The 20,539-nt window shown below is 40.3% G+C and overlaps 2 protein-coding genes across 4 annotated transcripts; both read left to right on the top strand.

Annotated features, from left to right (window-relative positions):
- Window positions 1-1,447: 1,447 nt before the first annotated feature.
- Window positions 1,448-16,617, top strand: SNRPA1 (small nuclear ribonucleoprotein polypeptide A'). Of its 3 annotated transcripts, XM_003788627.3 has the most exons (9): window positions 1,817-1,997; window positions 3,606-3,753; window positions 5,617-5,695; window positions 9,963-10,009; window positions 10,279-10,381; window positions 11,006-11,085; window positions 11,491-11,566; window positions 12,184-12,277; window positions 16,348-16,617. In XM_003788627.3, exons 1-9 carry the CDS (start codon window positions 1,916-1,918, stop codon window positions 16,404-16,406), a joined length of 768 nt encoding a protein of 255 aa, XP_003788675.1. In that variant the 5' UTR covers window positions 1,817-1,915; the 3' UTR covers window positions 16,407-16,617. The 3 variants fall into 3 exon arrangements, 1 of the variants encoding a protein (XP_003788675.1); XR_002773140.1 differs by lacking the exon at window positions 11,006-11,085 and having other exon boundaries at window positions 1,448-1,997; XR_002773139.1 differs by lacking the exon at window positions 16,348-16,617 and having other exon boundaries at window positions 1,449-1,997; window positions 11,006-11,566; window positions 12,184-12,227.
- Window positions 16,618-17,346: 729 nt separating this feature from the next.
- Window positions 17,347-19,891, top strand: LOC100966126 (dehydrodolichyl diphosphate synthase complex subunit NUS1). The gene has a single exon (XM_012804536.2). The coding sequence runs from the start codon at window positions 17,545-17,547 to the stop codon at window positions 18,424-18,426; it is 882 nt and encodes a 293-aa protein (XP_012659990.1). The 5' UTR covers window positions 17,347-17,544; the 3' UTR covers window positions 18,427-19,891.
- Window positions 19,892-20,539: the final 648 nt, after the last annotated feature.

Genomic DNA, 20,539 nt, shown 5'->3' on the forward strand with positions numbered 1-20,539 from the left:
GCAAAGATTTCTCAAAGAGCATTCAAAAAACATTAACCCTAATGGGGAAAGTTCATAAATTGGACTATACTAAAATTAAGAACTTCTGTTCATCAAAAGACACCATTAAGAAAGTGAACATACAAGCCACAGCAGGGAAAGATATTCATTATACACATATCTCATAAGGATTCATTTTGAGAAAGTATAAAGACCTCCTATAAATCAGTTAAAAAAAAAAAAGACAGTTCATTAAAGAGCTTATCCAAAAAAGACAGACACTTAATTAAAGAGCTTATCCAAATGGACATAAGTATGTAAAAAAAAATTCTCAGTCAGAATTAAAACCACAACATGGTACCACTACCAGCCTACTAGAATGGCTAAAATTAAGAAAAACAGACAATAACAAATGTTAGCAAGGAGTTTAAGTTGGTACAACCACTTTGGAAAACTAGTATATATGCAAGCTGAACATAAGTAAACCCTATGACCCAGCAATTCTATCCCTGGGTATATCTATGTGTTCACTTAAAAAATATGTATTAGAGCATTCATAGGTACACTATAATAGCTCCAAACTGGAAATTACCCAAATGCTCATCAACAGCAGAAGGGATAAGTTGTAAAAGACTGACACAGTGAAATACTGTCTCTCAGTGAGAATAAATGAACTACATCTATACACAAATACAATATTAAAAGATACATAAAGTACAATTTTATTTGCAAAAATACAACAATAGGCTAAACAAATCTATACAAGATGTTAGGATAGTGATTGGCAAGGGTAGTTACTAAGGGAGAACAGAAGGTGGGGCTTCTGGAATGTTGCCAGGTCCGTTCTTATGAGGATCCCAGTTGCTTGAGTGTGTTCAGTATGCACTCTCTGTATGTCATATTCCAATAAAAGTCAAAATCACCTTAAGGTGGATTATAGAGCTAAATGTGAAAGGCATTACTATAGCAGATAACATAGGAAAATATGTTAGGGATAAGAAAAGATTTCTTAAACATGGCGTACCCAGTAACCCTAAAGAAAATGATAAATTTAACTACATAAAAATGAGAAGCTTCTGATCATCCAACAACGCCATTATGAGTTAAAAGGCAAGCCACAGACTATGTTTATATTCAGAGTATATAAAGAAATTCCATAAAGAAGAAAAAGGCAGAGAACAAAATAGAAAAAAAAAATGAGCAGGAGACTTGAATGGACACTTCATGAAGGAAGATTTTGGAATGGACAATATACACATGAGAAGTTTCTCTGTTCCATTAGTTATTAGACAAAAGCAATAGCACAATACTATGTATCACTATACATCCATCCTACATATCATAGTTCCTACAAATATTTAAAAGTTTAGAGGCCACAGTTTTATCCGCAAACCCTACCGCGCCGGCTGCCGGCCTGGACTTGCGGGGCGGTGGGGCGGTCCCAGCGGCCTTCCCGGAGCAGGTGACCTAGCCCAGGTTCTCACGTGGTAGCCTTGGGCCAAATCCCAGGCCCCAGTAGGGACCTGAAGTTTTGCACCCAACACTGAATCCCACCGGTCCCCGCCCCTCCTGGCTAGAGTGAAGACGTCACAGCTCCCTTTTCCACCTCGAGGCACGCCGATGTATGACAAAGTTCCACTCGAGTACTCCCACACGTTGCTTTTGGACACAAACATCTGAAATCACGGTCTCTTCCAGACTCCACATACACCTCAGGAAAAAACCCAGAACCAGAAACATTGGCGCCAGGACATTCTTTAGGCTAGAACCACCCCGCGCGCGTGCCTTTTCGATTGTTTCGGCCTGGCAGTGTAGCTGCGCGCGCGCGCCGACTGCGATTGGTGCTGCCTGGCGGCGGGGCGCAGGGCACGCTGGGACGTCTCGCTGGCGGGAGGCAGAGGTCTGGCTACGGTGCGGGGGAGCGGGAGGCGGCAGGATGGTCAAGCTGACGGCGGAGCTGATCGAGCAGGCGGCACAGTACACCAACGCAGTGCGGGACCGGGAGCTGGACCTCCGGGGTGAGTCTTGAGAGCAGCAGGCAGTCCCCGGGCGGCACTGCGCCGCCGTAGAGTCCGCGCCCCGCGGCGTGCGTTTAAGGCCGGAGCTTGGCTAGTGGGCCGGAGCCTGGACCCCTTGCTGGGCTGCGCCTTGACAGCCGCGGCGCGATTCTTCGGGTTGTTGCCAAACGCCCATACCATTAGGCTCTTGTGAACATTCCTTTACACCCGCTCCTGCTCACAGACTCTACTGACATACTTCCTGCCATACTCGCGGCTGTTATATCTTGCTTTGTGTGTTTCACGTCTGAACAGTTTGGGGACAGGGAAGATAGGCTTATTAATGGTTGCAAACCTAGGATAGGGTGAGTGGTTGGTTCTTAGTAAATGCATTAAATGGTATTTTGAGTGCAGGTAGGATATGTGTTAATTATTCGCGATTTGTGAGAGAGGAAACTAAATCTCTGAACAAAAGCAATTATTTCCCTCCAGTATTTTTTGTTTAAGTTGTCTCTTATTTTCCTTTTATGAAGACGTTTTAAAAATCGAACTGTTTCACCAAGACTGCCGAGTGCCTCGTTTACGTTACGGAAGCACTCGAAACTATTCAGATTCCAGTAGCTATTTCAACTTTAGTAAGAGTGGGTAAGAAATTGGGAGTGCACCTAGTTAGACAACTTTAGAGAGGATATGAAGAGCAACTTCCTTGAGGATAAGATTATGCGATTGTAGTCTGGGATTTGCTCCCACGGGCACACCCGTACCACCCCTGCAGGCTTTGCTTTCTGCTTAGATTCCTGGGAAATCGCCATGCTTTTATTTTGCTGAAATCAAGTTTCTTAGAGAAGGGTTTATTCCAAGAGCCTCACCATAGTCACTCTCGGTACACGTTGGTGTCTGAAGTGCGTTCAGCATTGAGAATATTTTAGTGCTATACTTGATATTACTATGTATAACTCTGAATTAAGTATCTTAACTTTGGCTGGGCTCCTTTCTTTTCTTCTCCTAGCACCTAGCACAATAATTATGCCCAAATTAGTATTTGAATGAATTGTTCACAGTGTGATTTATCATTGTGTATAAACCCTTGACCTTTAACTCTAAATTGGAGCTGGAGGAAGATAATTATGGGAGAACTGTCACATTATGAGAAGCCTAATGACTTCTGTCATCCTAGCCTGTGAGAACACTGGAAGTTGAGAACTGTTGTCCCGCAATGTCTGAACAAGGCTTGGGTACTGATAATAAACAACTTAAAATGTAAATTCCAGTTATGCCACTTAGCTACTAGCTCTAAGGTCTTAGAACAGTGTGCGGCACTTGCTCTCATAAATGTTAGCTACCAATATTACTCTTAACAAGCATCCCCATTATCATGCCTTGTCGTCATCAGCATGTTCATATTCACTGCCAAACCCTAAGCTTCACAGGACTGGGGACTTGTGACTCTTTCTTCATTTGGTCTCCAGTACCTTGCATACTGTTTGGTGTGCCGTAGGTGCTAGGTAGATACTTCCTAAATGAATCAAAGCATTGAGTCAAATTACCTTGAAATACTGCTAATGTTTTAAGGGACCTTTTAATTATATTAATATATTTTGTGTGGTTTTTTCCCCTTCCAATTTACAGGGTATAAAATTCCTGTCATTGAAAATCTAGGTGCTACCTTAGACCAGTTTGATGCTATTGATTTTTCTGACAATGAGATCAGGAAACTGGATGGTTTTCCCTTGTTGAGAAGACTGAAAACATTATTAGTGAACAACAACAGAATATGGTAAGTGTCTGCTAGTAGAAAGTAATTTCTTTCCCCCTAGAGTAAATCTTAGAGTGTTCCTGAAGTTGTAGCACATACTGCCAGTTAAACTTACGTGTTTAAAATGAGAAATGAGCTGCACTTTTCCCACAGAGATCCAGAGAGTAACTTGGCATTAATGGGCATCTATTCAGCAATCTTAAGTTTCTGAGGGACCTGCCCTGCTGACACCTTGGGTGTAGACTTCTGGCATGCTCAACAGTGAAAGAGTAAGCGTCCATTGTTTTAAACCACCCAGTTTGTGGTAATTTGTTATGGCAGTCCCAGGAAACCGTCCCTACCCCTTCAGAACAAAGGGATACTTTAAAGACACTGGAGTTGCAACAAAGGAATTAAATGTAGATAATCAGTTACACAAATGATAAGAGTTGCTGAGATTGGAGATGAGCAGTATTAGAAGCGCAACTATATTGGGCTGAGTGTTGAACAGGGAAGAAAGTTACCAAAAAAATTTCTGCATCCCAGGGGCTCAGGGCACCTCCCTAGAGTGCACATGGCTAGCCAGAAACCATGAAGGAAATGGGCTGACATGGTAAGATATGACTGTGTAGAAACTTATATGGTTACATATTTTTTTCAGTTGACTTGATAGTAGGTTACATAATAAAAAATTGCAAAAACATTTAAAAAAACAAACTTTAAGTTTTTATTTAAATTAAAAAACATGCTGCTTTGTATACTTCTTGACTTCTTTTTTTTTTTCTTTTTCTTTTTGAGACAGCATCTCACTCTGTTGCTCCAGGCTAGAGTGCTGGTGGGGGGTGGGGTGGGGGTCACGGCTCACAGAAACTCCTGGGCTTAACTGCTGAGCCTCAAATCCTCTTATCTCAGGCTTCCTAGTAGCTGAGGCAACTGCAGGTGCCCACTACAATTCCTGGCTAGTAGAGACAGGGTCTTTTTCTTAAGCAGATTGGTCTGGAAATCCTGAGCTCAAGGGATCCTCCCCCTTCAGCCTCCCAGAGTACTAGGATTACAGGCATGAGCCACCATGCCCAGCCACTTTTTGGCTTCTAAAACAATTATCAGAAGAGTCATAATAAAAGGATACATAAAGTTAAACAATTACATTTTTGACTGAGCACCTTTCTTTACCTCACACCTTCTGCTGCTTGCTTTTAACTGTAACTGACTTCTAGACTAATCTATTGAAATTGAGATTTCTATTGATCCTCCAGAAATTCTGTAAATTTTATAGGAAAAGAGTTATTGAAGGTTTATAGGTAATGTCTTTAAGGTGTACTGGGTTGTAAATTAGGGTTTTTTTTTTTTTAAGACAAATATTTATTACAGGGGGCGGCGCCTGTGGCTCAAAGGAGTAGGGCGCTGGCCCCGTATGCTGGAGGTGGTGGGTTCAAACCTAGCCCTGGCCAAAAAGTGCAAAAAAAAAAAGAAAGAAAAAAAGAAATATTTATTACAAGTTAACCATTCCCTGTGGTATAGTTGTATGTCTAGTACCTGAACTGTGGATGCAGAGTCACTTCTATTTCTGTGCTACCTGCACAAAAATACCAAGTGAGCTCAGTGGTCTGTCCTACATAGGAGTCTCACATTTTCTTAGGTTCCCCTGGACAGTGTGGTAATGGAAAGAGCTGTAGGCAAAGTCCAGGAGTCATGAGTTCTGAAATCATCTCCCTCTGTCACTGACCCCATGGTCTTGAATACAGCTTCTTTGTGCCAAGTTTCCTCTCTTGCCACATGGGGTTTAGTAGGCGGATCTCCAAGTCTTTTCCAGTGTTGACATCTAGGATCTTCTGAATAAGGAGGCAGATTAAATTGTTAGCTTATTTAATTTTCACTTTTACTAAGAGTATATTTTTATTTTAGCCGTATAGGTGAGGGACTGGATCAGGCTCTGCCCTGTCTAACAGAACTCATTCTCACCAACAATAGTCTCGTGGAACTGGTAAGTTTTGCACAGAGAGTAAACGTATTTGGTGGAAGGGATTAAAGGTATTAAGTGCTTCTTAAAGAAAATTGTCAAAGTCCAACAAATTATCTCAATATCCTTTCTTTGCTTTTTTTTTAATTCAGGATCTGGGCCTTTTGGGTTGTATATGGACAGATAGCTACTCTGAATTGAGATGTGCTAGAATTGTCAAATACCACATTTCTAAGGCTTAGAACAACAACAACAAAAAGAATGTGAATTATTTACATTTTTATATTGATGTTGAAACGATAATTTGAATAATATGTTAAATGGTATATTACTAAAATTAGTTTCACCTGGTTATTTTAATGTAGCTACGAGGAGATTTTAAACTATGTATACATTAAATTTTGATGAACTGGCTCGGTGCCCATGGTTACAGCGCCAGCCACATGCACCAAGGGTGGTGGGTTCGAACCGAGCCCAGGCCAGCTAAAACAACCATGACAACTGCAACAAAAAATAGCCAGGTGTTGTGGCAGGCGTCTGTAGTCCCAGCTACTTGGGAGGCTAAGGCAAGAGAGTTGCTTAAGCCCAGGAGCTCGGGGTTGCTGTGGTCTGTGACGCCACAGCACTGTACCAAGGGTGACAATAGTGAGACTCTGTCTCAAAAAAAAAAAAAAATTCTTTTTTGATGAAGTATTAACTTTTATTCTTCATATTAGATAAACAATCCAGCTGGAACTTATTTTTATATTGAGATATGGGGCCAATTTTCTTGCTGCTATGTGGATCTGATTATTTTGACGTATTTATTTCTATGCTTATTAGATTTCCACTCTGAATGTCTAAATTTTAAGAAAATTGAGTTACTGTATATTCTATTTTATAACCTAAATTTTTCACTTCAACACTGAATCCATATTGTTTAATTTAATTTTGGGTTATGACCCTAGCTCCCTTCCCTTTTTCCCCTCATTGTTTAGAGTGATCTGTGGTTTTTTTTCCTTATGGACAGGGTCTATAGCATCCTTCAGATCAAGAGATGCTTGATTCCAAAAGTAAAAAGCACTGATCTGTGGCCATGTCCTTTCTAAGATTTGTGAAGTATTCAACCCGAAATTCTTATTTATAAGGAATATGTCCTGTGATAAGTGTATAATTCTGTTTAAACCTCTTTGCAAATATGAAAACTGTTGGTCTTTTCAGTTACAAGAAGAGATATGTTAAGATCTTACATAGTAGTAGTGGATTTGAGATCCCCCTGAATTCTGTCAATTTTACTTGTATATATCTTGGGATTATCTCACTTTAGACATACAAATTTTAAGTTAATAATCACTTCCTGGTGAACTGAACATTTTTATTATGTCATGACTATCTCTATTAAATGACCCTCTATTTCTGTTAGTGCTATTTTACTTTGAGTTTATCTGATATAATAAATGAAAAGAAGCTTTCTTTTGGTTAGTATTTGCCTAATCATTTTCTATTTTTAAAATTTTTTTTTTTTTTTAATAGAGAGTCTTAACTTTGTCACACTCTAATGGCATCATAGCTCACAGCAACCTCAAACTCTTGGACTCAAGGAATTCTCTTGCCTCAGCCTCCCAAGTAACTGGGGACTGCTGGCACCTGCCACAGTGCCCGGCTATTTTTAGAGGCAGGGTCTCACTCTGACTCACGCTGGTCTCAAACCTGTGAGCTCAAGCAGTCCATCTGCCTGGGCCTCCCAGAGTGCTAGGATTACAGGCATGAGCCATCTTGCCTGGACTTCTATCCGAAATTTACTTACATCTTTTCTGTACCTTATAGTTTAGATTTGTCCCTTGAAAACAGCACGATTGGAATTTTTTTAATCCAGTCTGATGTCTATCTTTTAAATGAATTATCTACATGTAATCTATTTACATTTTATATAATTACTGATATATTTCAATTTGTCCTTTTTCTGGGACTTTATCCTACCTATTCTGCATTTCTTTTTCTCTTCTTTGTTACACACGTTCTCTTTTGTCATTTCATTTTTCCTCCTAATGGTTTAAAAATTTACTCATTCTAGGGCAGCGCCTGTGGCTCAAAGGAGTAGGGCACCAGCCCCATATGCCAGAGGTGTTGGGGTTCAAACCCAGCCATGGCCAAAAACTGCAAAAAAAAAAAATAATAAATAAATAAAAATTTACTCTTTCTATTATTCTTGGCATTAAAACATTAGGAATTAAATCATACATATTTATCAAAGTTGAAAGTTAATCCTTACCCAATATCTTTACCCTTTTAAACAATATAGTAGATTGACCTTAAACATTTCAGCACCCTCTCAACTTGTTACCTATTTATTCTATACCATTTTACACTGTCTGTGTAATAAAAGTCTCCATTCTTTGTTCTTGGATCATCTTTAGCAGTGGTATGACATTATCAAGCTCTGAAGCTCCCTCTGAGGTTGTTTCTAAAGTATTTGAAGATGACAGCTTGCTCTTTGAGAACTCCGTGCTCTGTTTTCCTTTTTTTACATGTGCTTTTTTTTCTCATTGTGCCTCTTGCACATGACTACTCAATTCAGATCTTTTCCTAGCACTTTCTTCCTATTGTAGGGCCTTGTTTTAGAAGAGACACAATTTCTGATTAGTGTTAAGAGTAAGAGCCCAAATTACTCAGGCCCTTCAAACTCAATAAGTAAAGCTTATTGTACTCATTACTGAAATGTGTCAATCCTTCAGCTGCCATTCCAGACTGAGTAGCTGTCAGTCTTTTTGGAGTTCTGCAGTTTGTCACATGCCTCCTTGCCTTCTTCGTACACCAATGCTGTAACCAAGTCTGGTAGCTCTCCAAATGGTTTATCCCCATATTAGGTAGATAACTGGGTTCTTGCCTTGGTGTTGCAGTTGCCCCACCTGGGACGAAGGATAAGGCAGGCACTGTTTTGGTGTTGCCCACCCTTAGTCCTATCTTAAGCAACTGCTACCCCTGTGGAAGGAGGAAACACCTCACCAATCTGGGAATTGCCCAGCCCATGCATAATAGATTTAGAAAGTTATCTAGAGCAACCTAAAGCTAATTATTTTGTCATTAGTTTAAATCTATACTACGGTTCACCTCCACCCCTAGTGGGCTTTCAGAGTGGGAACTGGCATACACAGATGCAACCTTGTAGGATGCAAATTGCCAAAGAGATAGTGTTAATCATTTATAACATTCCACACCCCCCACAAGCCTTTCACTGGACCAGGCCAATGAATCAGTGTCTGTTTCTCTGTCTCTTTCTTTTTCTCTTTCTTCCTCCCTTCCTCCTTCCCTCTTCCTCTCTCCCTTCCCTTATCTCTCTTTCCCTCCCTCCTTCTCCCCCTCTCCTTTCTTTCTTTCTCCCCTCTTTCCCTCTCCCACTCCCCCCCTCCTCCCACAGGGAGACAGACCTGTTCTGCAATAAAAAACTGTTTGTGAAACTGCTTCCTTACCTGTGGTCACTCCATTGCACTGCCCCTTCTTGTGATTTTTCTGATCAGCGAGCCAAAGAACCAGGATAACAATTTGCCAAGAGGCTGGACCTGACCCTTGGTGTGTCTGGTTATTCTTTGGCTAAGTACACATCAAGAACCAAGAGCAGGCTGCCATCTTGACACCTACTTGTTTCTGTTTTAGGATTCGTAGGGAATATCTTGTCATCTGGTTTATTTGTAGCTGTTGACCATACGTTTTTAGTTTTGCTATTCTATTGCACTGTATTTTATGGAACAATTTGGGAAGATTTACAAACTACCCTTTCTTTTCATGATTTTGGTCTTTTTTTTAAACAGCACTTCTATTTATCCTTGAAAAATTTTCTGAAGAAGTTTGTGGGAGACCTAGAATACAGGGGCTTCCCTCAAAGATGCTATGCCTTTGTTCTTCACCACCTGAGGGTAATGCTAACGGAAAAACCTTACCTTACACCAAGATTCTGGCTTGAGGTTCCCCATGTGAATAGTTGCGCAAGAGTCCCATCAACTTTGACATTGTTTTCTTTGCCAAATCATTGCTTAGTTGTGATTTTCAGATTGCTGTAGGAAATCAATTTTTTTTTTTATCATTTCTGCTGTTCAGACAGAAGCTATTAATGCCAAGATTTTAAGAAGCTCAAATGTATTCACCACTGTATTCAGTAGAAATTATTTAGGGTTTTGTGACGTGCCAGTATTGGGCTAAGTGCTAGAATGGTGAAAAAGCAAAGGCAGTATAGATACTTACTCCAAAGGCACTCTCTATTTCAAAAAATGTCAACATGGGATTAGCATTTTTACCTGTGGTTGTTGCTTTACAGGGCGACCTGGACCCTTTGGCATCTCTCAAATCACTGACTTACCTAAGGTATGGAAGTTTTTTGTTGTGATAATAAAACTAATAAAGTCCTTTAAAATAACACTTTTACCAGCCTAACCTTAAAACAATCTGTTATTTTAATTAAAAGTATCTTTAAAAGACAAATGTTATAGATGTTTCCTTAAAATTGTCATGTCAAAATGTGAAGAACAGTGAACTTTTCCTTGGCTTATATAGATTCATTAAACTATGCAGATGGACCTCTTGAATACTTTGCTGTGAACAAGATTGACAATTTGTTGTTTCTTTTTTTGTAGTATTCTAAGAAATCCTGTAACAAATAAGAAGCATTACAGACTATATGTGATTTATAAAGTTCCGCAAGTTAGAGTACTGGATTTCCAGAAAGTGAAACTAAAAGTAAGTATTATTCTATTGTTTGTAAGTCATTATAAGGTTGTGTGTTTTTCTTTATACTTCTTTAATGATTTTTAAAAATGCCTATTTGAGTAAATTTTGCCTTTAGATTTATAATAGAAATGTGGGGGGAGGAATGTGGAGTTGGATTTTTTTTCATAGCAGAATTCACAGTATGACTTAGAGGTAATGCTATTTTATGTAATACTGGCTATTCCAAAGTTTGCAAAATGTCAAAGCCACAGTGAATACTATTAACAATGGATTGTCTGCTTAGATGCATTCTAATGAGGAGCTGAATACATAATATAAGCTACATTTGAGCAACTTTCATAGAACATTTTTTCCTTTATTGGGAGTCTAGTTTTTATTTGTTGATTTAAATATAATTTTACCTTATTGGTTACTTGGGGTCCCCTCTTGAATAGGAGAAGGAACTTTCTACAGGGAGCTTCACCAGAGAAGGCAAGACCACTGTGTCTTCATTTAACACAAAATTGGCTTTTTGGTATTTTTTTACCAGCCCAGAGTACTTTAGGAGCGTTCACTTCCATGTTTACTGAGGAATGCATCTAAATGCATGTGGTATTCCTATTTCCATTAACTCTGTGTGTGGTGTTGCTGTAGGAGCGTCAGGAAGCAGAGAAAATGTTCAAGGGCAAACGGGGTGCACAGCTTGCAAAGGATATTGCCAGGAGAAGCAAAACGTAAGATACGGATATCCAACTTAACTCCACTTCACCTTCAGAAACACTATCTCTCTGGCAGTTTGCCTCCTACAAAATTAACAAAACACTGTGACTAATAAGGTATTTCATTTGAGTGCCAGTAGTACATGACCGTCAGTGGTCCCTGTATCAGAAGAAATTTCTGCCAGGCTAGCAGAGCAGCTATTTCTGTATTCAGTCTTAATGTGGTATTGTATATGTCCTGTTTTCTCTATAGAAAGATGAACTGGGTAGTGTTTCTGAAGGAAAGAGTTCTTGTATCAGTTTGTTAACAAAGATAAGATACTACACTGGTTGAATTACTTTCAAAAGCTTTTGAAAGTAAAAGAGAAGCAATTTCTGTTGATCTGGGTTTAACAGTTGTGTTCTTCTACCCCTCCCAAGTTTTAATCCAGGTGCTGGTTTGCCAACTGACAAAAAGAAAGGTGGGCCATCTCCAGGGGATGTAGAAGCAATCAAGGTAATGATGTATTAGGATTCTTGGACTCAAGAGAGACCTGATGTGGGTTTAGGACACTAATGTGTAATAAACAAGTTTGGAACACTGCAGATTCAATTTTTCCACATTTATTAGTGGTATACAGCTATATTTCTATAATTACATAAGCCAGTTGAGGTGGGGCACCTCTATTTCATTGTCCCAGGGTACATTTATTATTTTGAAAAGTTAGTTGTTACCTTGGCATGTTGTCTCAGTGTGTTCCTGAATTTTTACTTTCAAAGATATGCTGTTTAACAAATCCTGTTGAATGATCAGTGGGAAATCTTAATTTTAAAATAATTGCCTCCTAAATTATCCAGTAATATAATTCCAAATTGGTACTTCACTTAGCTAAAATTCTAGGACACGTGCATAATAATTTGCTCTTTTTATAAGAGGCCTACATCTCCACCAATTCTGAAAATTTATGATTTGGTATCTAAGTTTCATTTCCAGCATGCCAGTGAAATTCTTCCCCCAACACAGAACTATTTACTGTTCCAACTTGAAAAGTTATGGATTTCAGTAAGTGTTTACTGGGTAATTGGTACTTAGTTGAAATTAATTGTCCATCTTCATTGTCTTCTGTCCTCCAGAATGCCATAGCAAATGCGTCAACTCTGGCTGAAGTGGAGAGGCTGAAGGGATTGCTGCAATCTGGTCAGATCCCTGGCAGAGAACGGAGATCAGGTTAGAAAGTGGTGCTGTGTGTTCATACATTTAAGTCAATGCTACACTCACAGTGTAACTCTCTTAATGTGCTCCCTTAGATGCTATAACATAAGAATAAATCCAGTGTACATGAAATCCTTTTAAATGCTCTTTGAAGATAAAATATTTCATGATAAAAGTTAAGTCACAGGGGCTGGGCATAGTAGCTCACGCCTTTAATCTCAGCACTCTGGGAAGCTGAGGTGGGTGAATTGCTTGAGCTCACAAATTTGAGACCAGCCTGAGCCAGAGTGACACTTCATCTTTAAAAATAGCCCGGTGTTGTGGCGGGCACCTATAGTTCCAACTACTCGGAAGGCTGAGACAAGAGAATCCCTTGAGCCCAAGAGTTTGAGGTTGCTGTGAGCTATAACGTCATGGCACTCTACTGACAAAGTGAGACTCTGTCTCAAAAAGAAAAAAAAGTTAAGTCACAGGATTGTGGAGTAATTTTTCATGTAAAATGAAATAATGAAGCGAGTGTTGTTTGAAAACCATGGGGTAGACTGAACCCAAGAGGTAACCTTATAGACTTTGTGTGGGTCAGTAGGGGTATGTGTGTGAGAAAGAGAGCACAGTAGTAAGACTCAAATCTTAGTTTCATCAGCTCTGTCCTTGGGCAAGTTTCTACAAGTCTATTTGCTCCTCTTTAAATCTGAGACCTTAGAAGGTTATTGAAATAACTAAGAGATAATGATGCTTAGCACAGGGTTTGACATTATTGAGTTTAGGATAAGTGGTAACTACTGTAATTTTCAAATGCAACATGTTGGGCAATGGCATATAAAATAAAAAAATACTCAAATATATACATATTACAAGTTTTGGTAAGAATATAACTGGGGACTTATATCTGCTATTTCAGGGAAAGTTTCCTAGGGAAATAATGTGTGATCTGGGACCTAAAATGAGTAAGACATTTTTTAAGACCAGTGAATCTTAATAGTGGTTCATGGGCCTCTGGGAGTCACCAAGGTCAAAATTATTTCTGTAGTAACACCAAGGTGTTATTCGCTTCTGGAGCAAGAGAAATGGTGGGTAGAACTGCTAGTGCCTCAGCAAAAGTCATGGCAGCGGCCAAAATGTTATTAGATTCCTGCTATGCATGCCCAGTAACATATATGCCCTTTTCACTTAACAGTGTCTTGGATGAAGCAATGAAAAGTTATTTTAATAAATATCACCTGGCTGGGCGCCTGTGGCTCAAGTGGCTAAGGCACCAGCCACATACACCTAAGGTGGCGGGTTCAAATCCAGCCCAGGCCCGCCAAACAACAGTGACGACTGCAACCAAAAAATAGCCAGGCATTGTGGCGGGCACCTATGGTCCCAGCTACTTGGGAGGCGGAGGCAGGAGACTCGCTTGAGCCCAGGAGTTGGAGGTTGCTGTGAGCTTTGATGCCATGGCACTCTACCCAGGGGGACAGCTTGAGGCTCTGTCTCCAAAAATAAATAAATAAATAAATATCGCCTTTTGCTGGGTGACAGGGCAGGGCATATGCACACCTGACTTGTATGGTTACCTCCATGCACCAATGTACTTGTTTTCAGTAGAGAGGCAGCTGTCGTCTCAACCATGAATGAAGTAAGCCTGTCACTTCAAATAAAACTAACAGTATTTATTGTTAGTTAAATTATTGGATAATTTATTGGATAAATCCAATTAGATAATTGGATTATTAGATAATTATTGGATAAATCCAATAATTCAGGCAAAAATTAAATTTTGGAAAACTTGAATCTGTCACTGTGGCTTTGCCAGCTTCCTGGTATTTAAAGACTTTTCTGGGGAAATCACTGGTAATATTAATGGATCTGGATTAACGGATATGACTTTTTTGATTCTGTGTAATGAAATAGCTCAGCAATTTATAAGCTCTACAAAATTCAATGAACTGCTGTTTTACAAATGATGTTACAAAATCATGAATGATTAAAGGATCCATTCAAAGTATAAAATAGGCTGGGCACTGTGGCTCATGCCTATAATCCTAGGACTCTGGGAGGTTGAGGTGTATAGATTGCTTGAACTTAGGAATTAGAGAACAGCCTGAGCAAGAGCGAGACCCCCATCTCTACTAAAAAAATAGAAATACTAGCCTGGCATTGTGGTGGGTACCTGTAATACCAGCTACTCAAGAGGCTGAGGCAGAGGATTTCTCTTTCAGAGCCCAAGAGTTGGAGATTGCTATGAGCTGTGATGCTGTGGTACTCTAGCCTAGAGTGATAGAGTGAGAGTTTGTCTCACCAAAATAAAACAAAAAAAGAATAAAATAGACCAATAGATTTTCAAGTAAGAGGGTATGAAAAGTTAATTGATAGAGTTTCAGACTTCACATTGCAAACTAACTTTTAAGAAACTACCACTTGTTAAGTTTTGGCATAGAATCTAAGCAACATCCACAGTTATCTTCAAAGACTATTAAAATATCCTTCGTTTTCTAATTGTATGTCTGTGTGGCCAGATTTACTTCTTACCCTCCATTCATAATCATGTATTGTTAACAAGGGAATGCTGAAGCCAGTAAGAGTCCATCTGACTGCTGTTAAGTGAGATGTGACAGAGATATGTAATCATGTGAATATTAACATGTAGTAGATTTATTGTTTTAGTGAATTACTGTTTTGAAAACCCTCACTTTTAACTTTTGCTATAGGATCAGTAAATGCAAGCTATGTAAAAAAGAGCTCTTGGGCGGCGCCTGTGGTTCAAAAGAGTAGGGCGCCGGCCCCGTACGCCGGAGGTGGCGGGTTCAAACCCAGCCCTGGCCAAAAGCTGCCAAAAAAACAGCTCTTTGGGTCCTAACTAAAAAGTATGAAAACTGCTGAACTGGACAAAAAAGAGGCATTTTAGGCAGAAGGAACTGCACAGGCCAACAACCTGTGGTAAAGCAGACCCACCTGAACTGAAGTTGGCCAGTGTGAATGAAGCTCAGGCAAGGAGGGTAGGAGGGAATGTGGCCAGATAAGATGACAGGGAGTAAGCTCACATAGGGTGCTGCATGATGGATTAGGCCAGGCATCCTCGAAGGACGGCCCACGGGCCACATGCGGCCCACCAGGTGTTTTTGCCACTGCTGCTTGTCCTGCTTAGCAGCTGACTCTACTGGGACCTGTAGTCTGGCCCTCCCAACAGTCTGAGAGACAGTGAACTGGCACCCTGTTTAAAAAGTTTGAGGACCTCTGGATTAGACCATTAGTCTTGAGAACATTAGAAAATCTCTCAAAAGTTCAGTGCAGACAGGTTTAGGGAGGGGACCACATCAAAACTGCTTTTTGTAACTATAACATGACAATTACTGAATTGATATGCTTCCCACGGAATGTTTTATTTAGGCCGTGGTATCTCTTGGGATTTTAAATGTAATCTGAAGGCACATTGGTGCCCCATTTACTAGGTCTCAACAGGCCCAGGCTTCCAGGTGGCACTTCCTACTGGTGTTCTCTGGTAGTTTTTTTATCTAGAAATCTGATGTTTGGCTCTAACTTTAGAAAAATAGATTCAAACATGAGTAATTTTCCAAAAAAATTAACAAGGTTAAAACTTTTTTCCAGAAGACATTGAACAAAATGTATTCTTTTTCCAGTTGTTGAACAAATGTAGCAATCTTTTGATGTTTCTTGCCATATTTCCCTAATATATTAGAGACTAATGAAGTTACTGCCTGTTCCCAGTATGGCATGTCGTAGATGCCCAAATGTTTTAGTTTTAAAAATTTCTAGTTTTACTGTACATGGTAGTGCAAGAACAATACACGAGTATTGTTAACCTCACTCAACACAGACTGTTGTCAATTGCAGTGGGAGGCAGTGGTTTTGACTTTCATAAAACATCTTTATGACCATTTTCCTTAGAAATTACCCATCCCTTCTGATCCCTGCCCAAAGACAGGGTGTCCATGGTCTGTATACTCCCCCAGGGTCTGCTTTTGGCCTTTTGTGTCTAGTCTAGTGCCTAGCACACAGAAGCTACAGAATGGGCACTCTCATATTATACACGCAGATTCTCTAAAACTGATATGACTTCTGGTTTTGTGGTTTTCTTTTAGGGCCCACTGATGATGGTGAAGAAGAGATGGAAGAAGACACAGTCACCAATGGGTCCTGAGCAGTGTGGTGGATGTATAATAGGCCCTCTTGGGACACCTCTTCTTTTTTGAGCGTGGGATAATAGGCTTATTTGTGTCAGCAAAGTGAAATCTGTCAGCACTGTTGAAATGCTTAAAACTGCTGCTGATAATTTTGTAATATAAGTTTTGAAATTAAACGTCAGTTTTCTACAAATATTAAAAATAAAGGCCAGTCTCTGGGCTGCCAAATTGTGTGTCATCAAGGTGTTTTTGCACTGAGGTCTAAGGACATATTTAAGATGGAAATGTGGGAGGGGGTAGTTTCTAGGTAAACTTTCCTGCCCTCTGGAATGTTTACATTTTCAAATTCTTCATAAAAGGCAACCAGGCATTAGGACTTTCATTGTTAAGCATCCTTTGACCTTTTGAATTAACTGCCTACAAACATCATACAAATTAATAAATTGTTAATTGGAGAATGACAGATAGGAAATGTGGCTTATGTTTGTCAGGTGCTGGAATATGAGCAGAAGAGCAGCATTTTGCAGCATTAGAACATAGTAGGGGAGTTATAGCTTCTCTGGTGGGCTGGCTATGGCACACTGCTCAGTTCCCAGTGCTCACTGCATTCTTTGTCTGTGGGCCTTCCCTAGTAAGCAGTGCCCCTCCGCATCCCTGGAATTCTGTCACTTAATGATTCCTTAACCCTGACTGAATATGAGACTTACTAGGAAGGATTTTTAAAATACTAATGCCTTCAGCTCTCTACTAGGTATTCTGGTTTCTTTGGTTTGGGTTTTTTTTGTTTTAGTTTTTTAAGTTTTCTAGGTGATTCTAACTGTGTGAAGCAATCTTCTAAATAGTCTTCTGACAGTTTTTGGTGATTGCTGATCAAAAAATACCTAAGACAGGAAGGAACTGTGCCTTCAGAGGATGGCAGCCTGGCTGGGAAAATAAGAAACAGTGCTTTTCGGTACTATCGGGGGCGGGGCTGCCAGGGGAGGAGGAAGATGGCGGCTGGGGCGAGGTGAGGTGTTGGCAGTGGAAAGGGGTTCGGGCGCGGGGGGCGGGGGGACGCGGAGCTATGGCCCGAGCCGGCTGCAGGGGCGGATAGGAAGACTTCGCGCCGCGGGTGTGGGCAGGAGGGAGGTAAGGGCGCCCGAGCGCCACAAGAGTATGACGGGGCTGTACGAGCTGGTGTGGCGGGTGCTGCACGCGCTGCTCTGCCTGCACCGCACGCTCACCTCCTGGCTCCGCGTTCGGTTCGGTACCTGGAACTGGATCTGGCGGCGCTGCTGCCGCGCTGCCTCTGCTGCGGTCCTAGCGCCGCTCGGCTTCACGCTCCGCAAGCCTCCGGCCGTCGGCAAAAACCGCCGTCACCACCGGCACCCGCGCGGGGGTCTGGGCCCGGTCGCCGCCCACCCCCGGCTGCGCTGGCGCGCGGACGGCCGTTCCTTGGAGAAGCTGCCTGTGCACATGGGCCTGGTGATCACCGAAGAGGAGCAGGAACCCAGCTTCTCAGACATCGCGAGCCTAGTGGTGTGGTGTATGGCCGTGGGCATCTCCTACATTAGTGTCTACGACCACCAAGGTATTTTCAAAAGAAATAATTCCAGATTAATGGATGAAATTTTAAAACAACAGCAGGAACTTCTGGGCCTAGATTGTTCAAAATACTCACCAGAGTTTGCGAATAGTAATGACAAAGATGATCAAGTTTTAAATTGCCATTCAGCAGTCAAGGTGCTGTCCCCAGAAGATGGAAAAGCAGATATTGTGAGAGCTGCTCAGGACTTTTGCCAATTAGTAGCCCAGCAGCAAAAGAGACCCACAGATTTGGATGTAGCTATGTTAGACAGTTTACTTAGTTCACGTGGTTTCCCTGATCCCGATTTAGTATTGAAGTTTGGTCCTGTGGACAGCACATTAGGCTATCTTCCCTGGCACATCAGATTGACTGAGATTATCTCTTTGCCTTCCCACCTGAACATCAGTTATGAGGACTTTCTCTCTGCCCTTCGTCAGTATGCAGCCTGTGAACAGCGTGTGGGAAAGTAGTGGATCCTTGGTTGTAAAATCTGATTTTAGGCTTTGGAGAAAAGGACCCAAGTGACTCTGATGTTTACAAAGCACCTATGAAACCCGTATATACCTAGTTCATAATCATAATTTATCAACAAACACAAAAAAGTGTCTTACTTGAGAGTGAGTGTGTGTGTGCTTGTGTGTGTGCATGTGTGTATGTATGGAAATGAACTTATAAATGGGGGAGTATTGGAGAAGGAAATATAAAGATCTACAGCCTTGAGCAAATAGGATTGTTTTAGGAGCTGACATTTCATATTTAAAATCTTCAGCCCCAACTACTTCCCTGTTTTTGTGGGGAGAAGAAGGGCTGATTAGAGCTGTTCTGGTTGTTGTTGGGGGACAGGAATAAATTTTGTTCAGTCCTTCTTAGAGACCAAACTTTAATTTTTAAGACTAATACATTGACTTATTAGACAGAAGCATTCTGAGTTTGAGGGGGCTCCCGAGGAATGGAGTTCTGTGTTGCTCATATGTTAAAAGTTTGCTCTCACCTTCAGAGCAGAGAGAATACTTGTGTTCAGACATCCGTCCATTTTCATATTTTACTTCATTATAGTCGAACAATGTGACTTGAGAATGTCGTTCTGGTGTCAGTGTTCTGGGTTGTAAGGATCATTTGAAAAAGAACTCGTACTATATTGAAATGCAGAATTTTAGAAATTTAAATATAGAATTAGTCAAAAAACATAAAAAAACCCACAAAAATGAATAAGATGTAATTTTTAAAGTAAAGGTGGAAAATGTCCTATAAAAGGAAAGGATGTTTTCATTTCCTTTTTTGTTGGGTGGGCAGCATGGTATATAATACCCAAAGTTGCTTTAACAAATATTTTCATTAGCTATTTTTATTTAAAATAAGCATTTGAGGGAAGTTACCATGGCAGCTCTTTTCCTCAAAGTCACCTGTTCCTCTGTGGAATAGCACATGTAGGGCCATGTTCATACCTGGGATTTTTACTCAGTAAATCCTCATGGTTACTTTGCATAAAAGATCATTAAGTAGGACTGAGGCCTGTGTAGGGAATAAAATATTACCAAAGTCTATAAAAATAATTTTACATGTTCTCTTTTATGACAGAGAACAGCACTGGTTCTGTTATTTTTTTAAATGAATAAATGATTTCTTGGTATGTGTTTAATATTTCTTCTCTCACTGCTGATTTTTGGGTAGAAACCATTCTTTATATTTTGTAGATTGTTTTTGGAAAACTCTTGTCAGCAAGCGTATGATAGATCTAAAATTACACGTTTAGAATGGAGTAGTTCAAATACCAGATTTTTCAAGAAGTCCGAAAGCAAAGAAGGCTGGATTTGGAAAGCATGTTCTAGAATTGCTTGTGAAATTCTGAAGCTATGAAGAGTAAATGTTTCAACTTTGGATTATAAAACCCCATTTATGATTTTAAAAATACATTTGAAATAAAAATGATTGAATTTAAACAAAAAAAAAAAAAAGAAACAGTGCTTTTAGGCCTCAGTGTAGAAGCAACTGAAAGATGAGAATGGGATGGAGCATTCCAGATGTCAGTTGGCCTTTCAATTTCCTCAATGTGACCCTAAGGCAATGCCTTTCCAGCTCCTTTAAGGAGGACTTCCTCTATAAACCATTTATTAGTGGTCCAAAGCAGATTGCATTGCATTGTTCTCAAGTTTTATCTTCTTGGCAGTTTTGGAGATTGAAATTTCTTATGAATTTCTGGGACATTTAGGCACCCAAGAAATAAACCAGATACATACAGTAGATGGACTTACAAACCCAGAGTTTTACTGTTAATTTACTTTGAGGGGATGGTAACCTAACATTTTCACCTACCCCTCATCAAGAAGCCTTTGGGATTAGGACACAAGGACGTGCCTGGGTCTTTTAGATATGCTTCTTCCTGGGCTGGATCCCTGGGCTGTTATTCCTATAACATCTTTCATGACCTGTGCCAGTGGGCCTGCCTTTTTTGCTGCCACATAGCCCTTCTGTTACATGTTGCTTCTGTTTCTGATAGGACAACTGAAATGATTTCATTTGTCTTTTCCACAGTTAAGATTCAGGGAAGCTCCCTGTTCCTATCATTTATGAGCCAACTTACTG

Source organism: Otolemur garnettii, unplaced genomic scaffold (assembly GCF_000181295.1).
Source record: "Otolemur garnettii isolate 467f Iridium unplaced genomic scaffold, OtoGar3 scaffold00029, whole genome shotgun sequence".
Classification (NCBI taxonomy): Eukaryota; Metazoa; Chordata; class Mammalia; order Primates; family Galagidae; genus Otolemur; species Otolemur garnettii.

Bases quoted from the DNA above. Each gene is read 5' to 3' on its own strand.
- SNRPA1 (XM_003788627.3), top strand. From the start codon at position 1,916: ATGGTCAAGCTGACGGCGGAGCTGATCGAGCAGGCGGCACAGTACACC. The intron at 1,998-3,605 runs GTGAGTCTTGAG...TCCAATTTACAG, and splicing joins CCGGGAGCTGGACCTCCGGG to GGTATAAAATTCCTGTCATT. The intron at 5,696-9,962 runs GTAAGTTTTGCA...GTTGCTTTACAG, and splicing joins ACAATAGTCTCGTGGAACTG to GGCGACCTGGACCCTTTGGC.
- LOC100966126 (XM_012804536.2), top strand. From the start codon at position 17,545: ATGACGGGGCTGTACGAGCTGGTGTGGCGGGTGCTGCACGCGCTGCTC.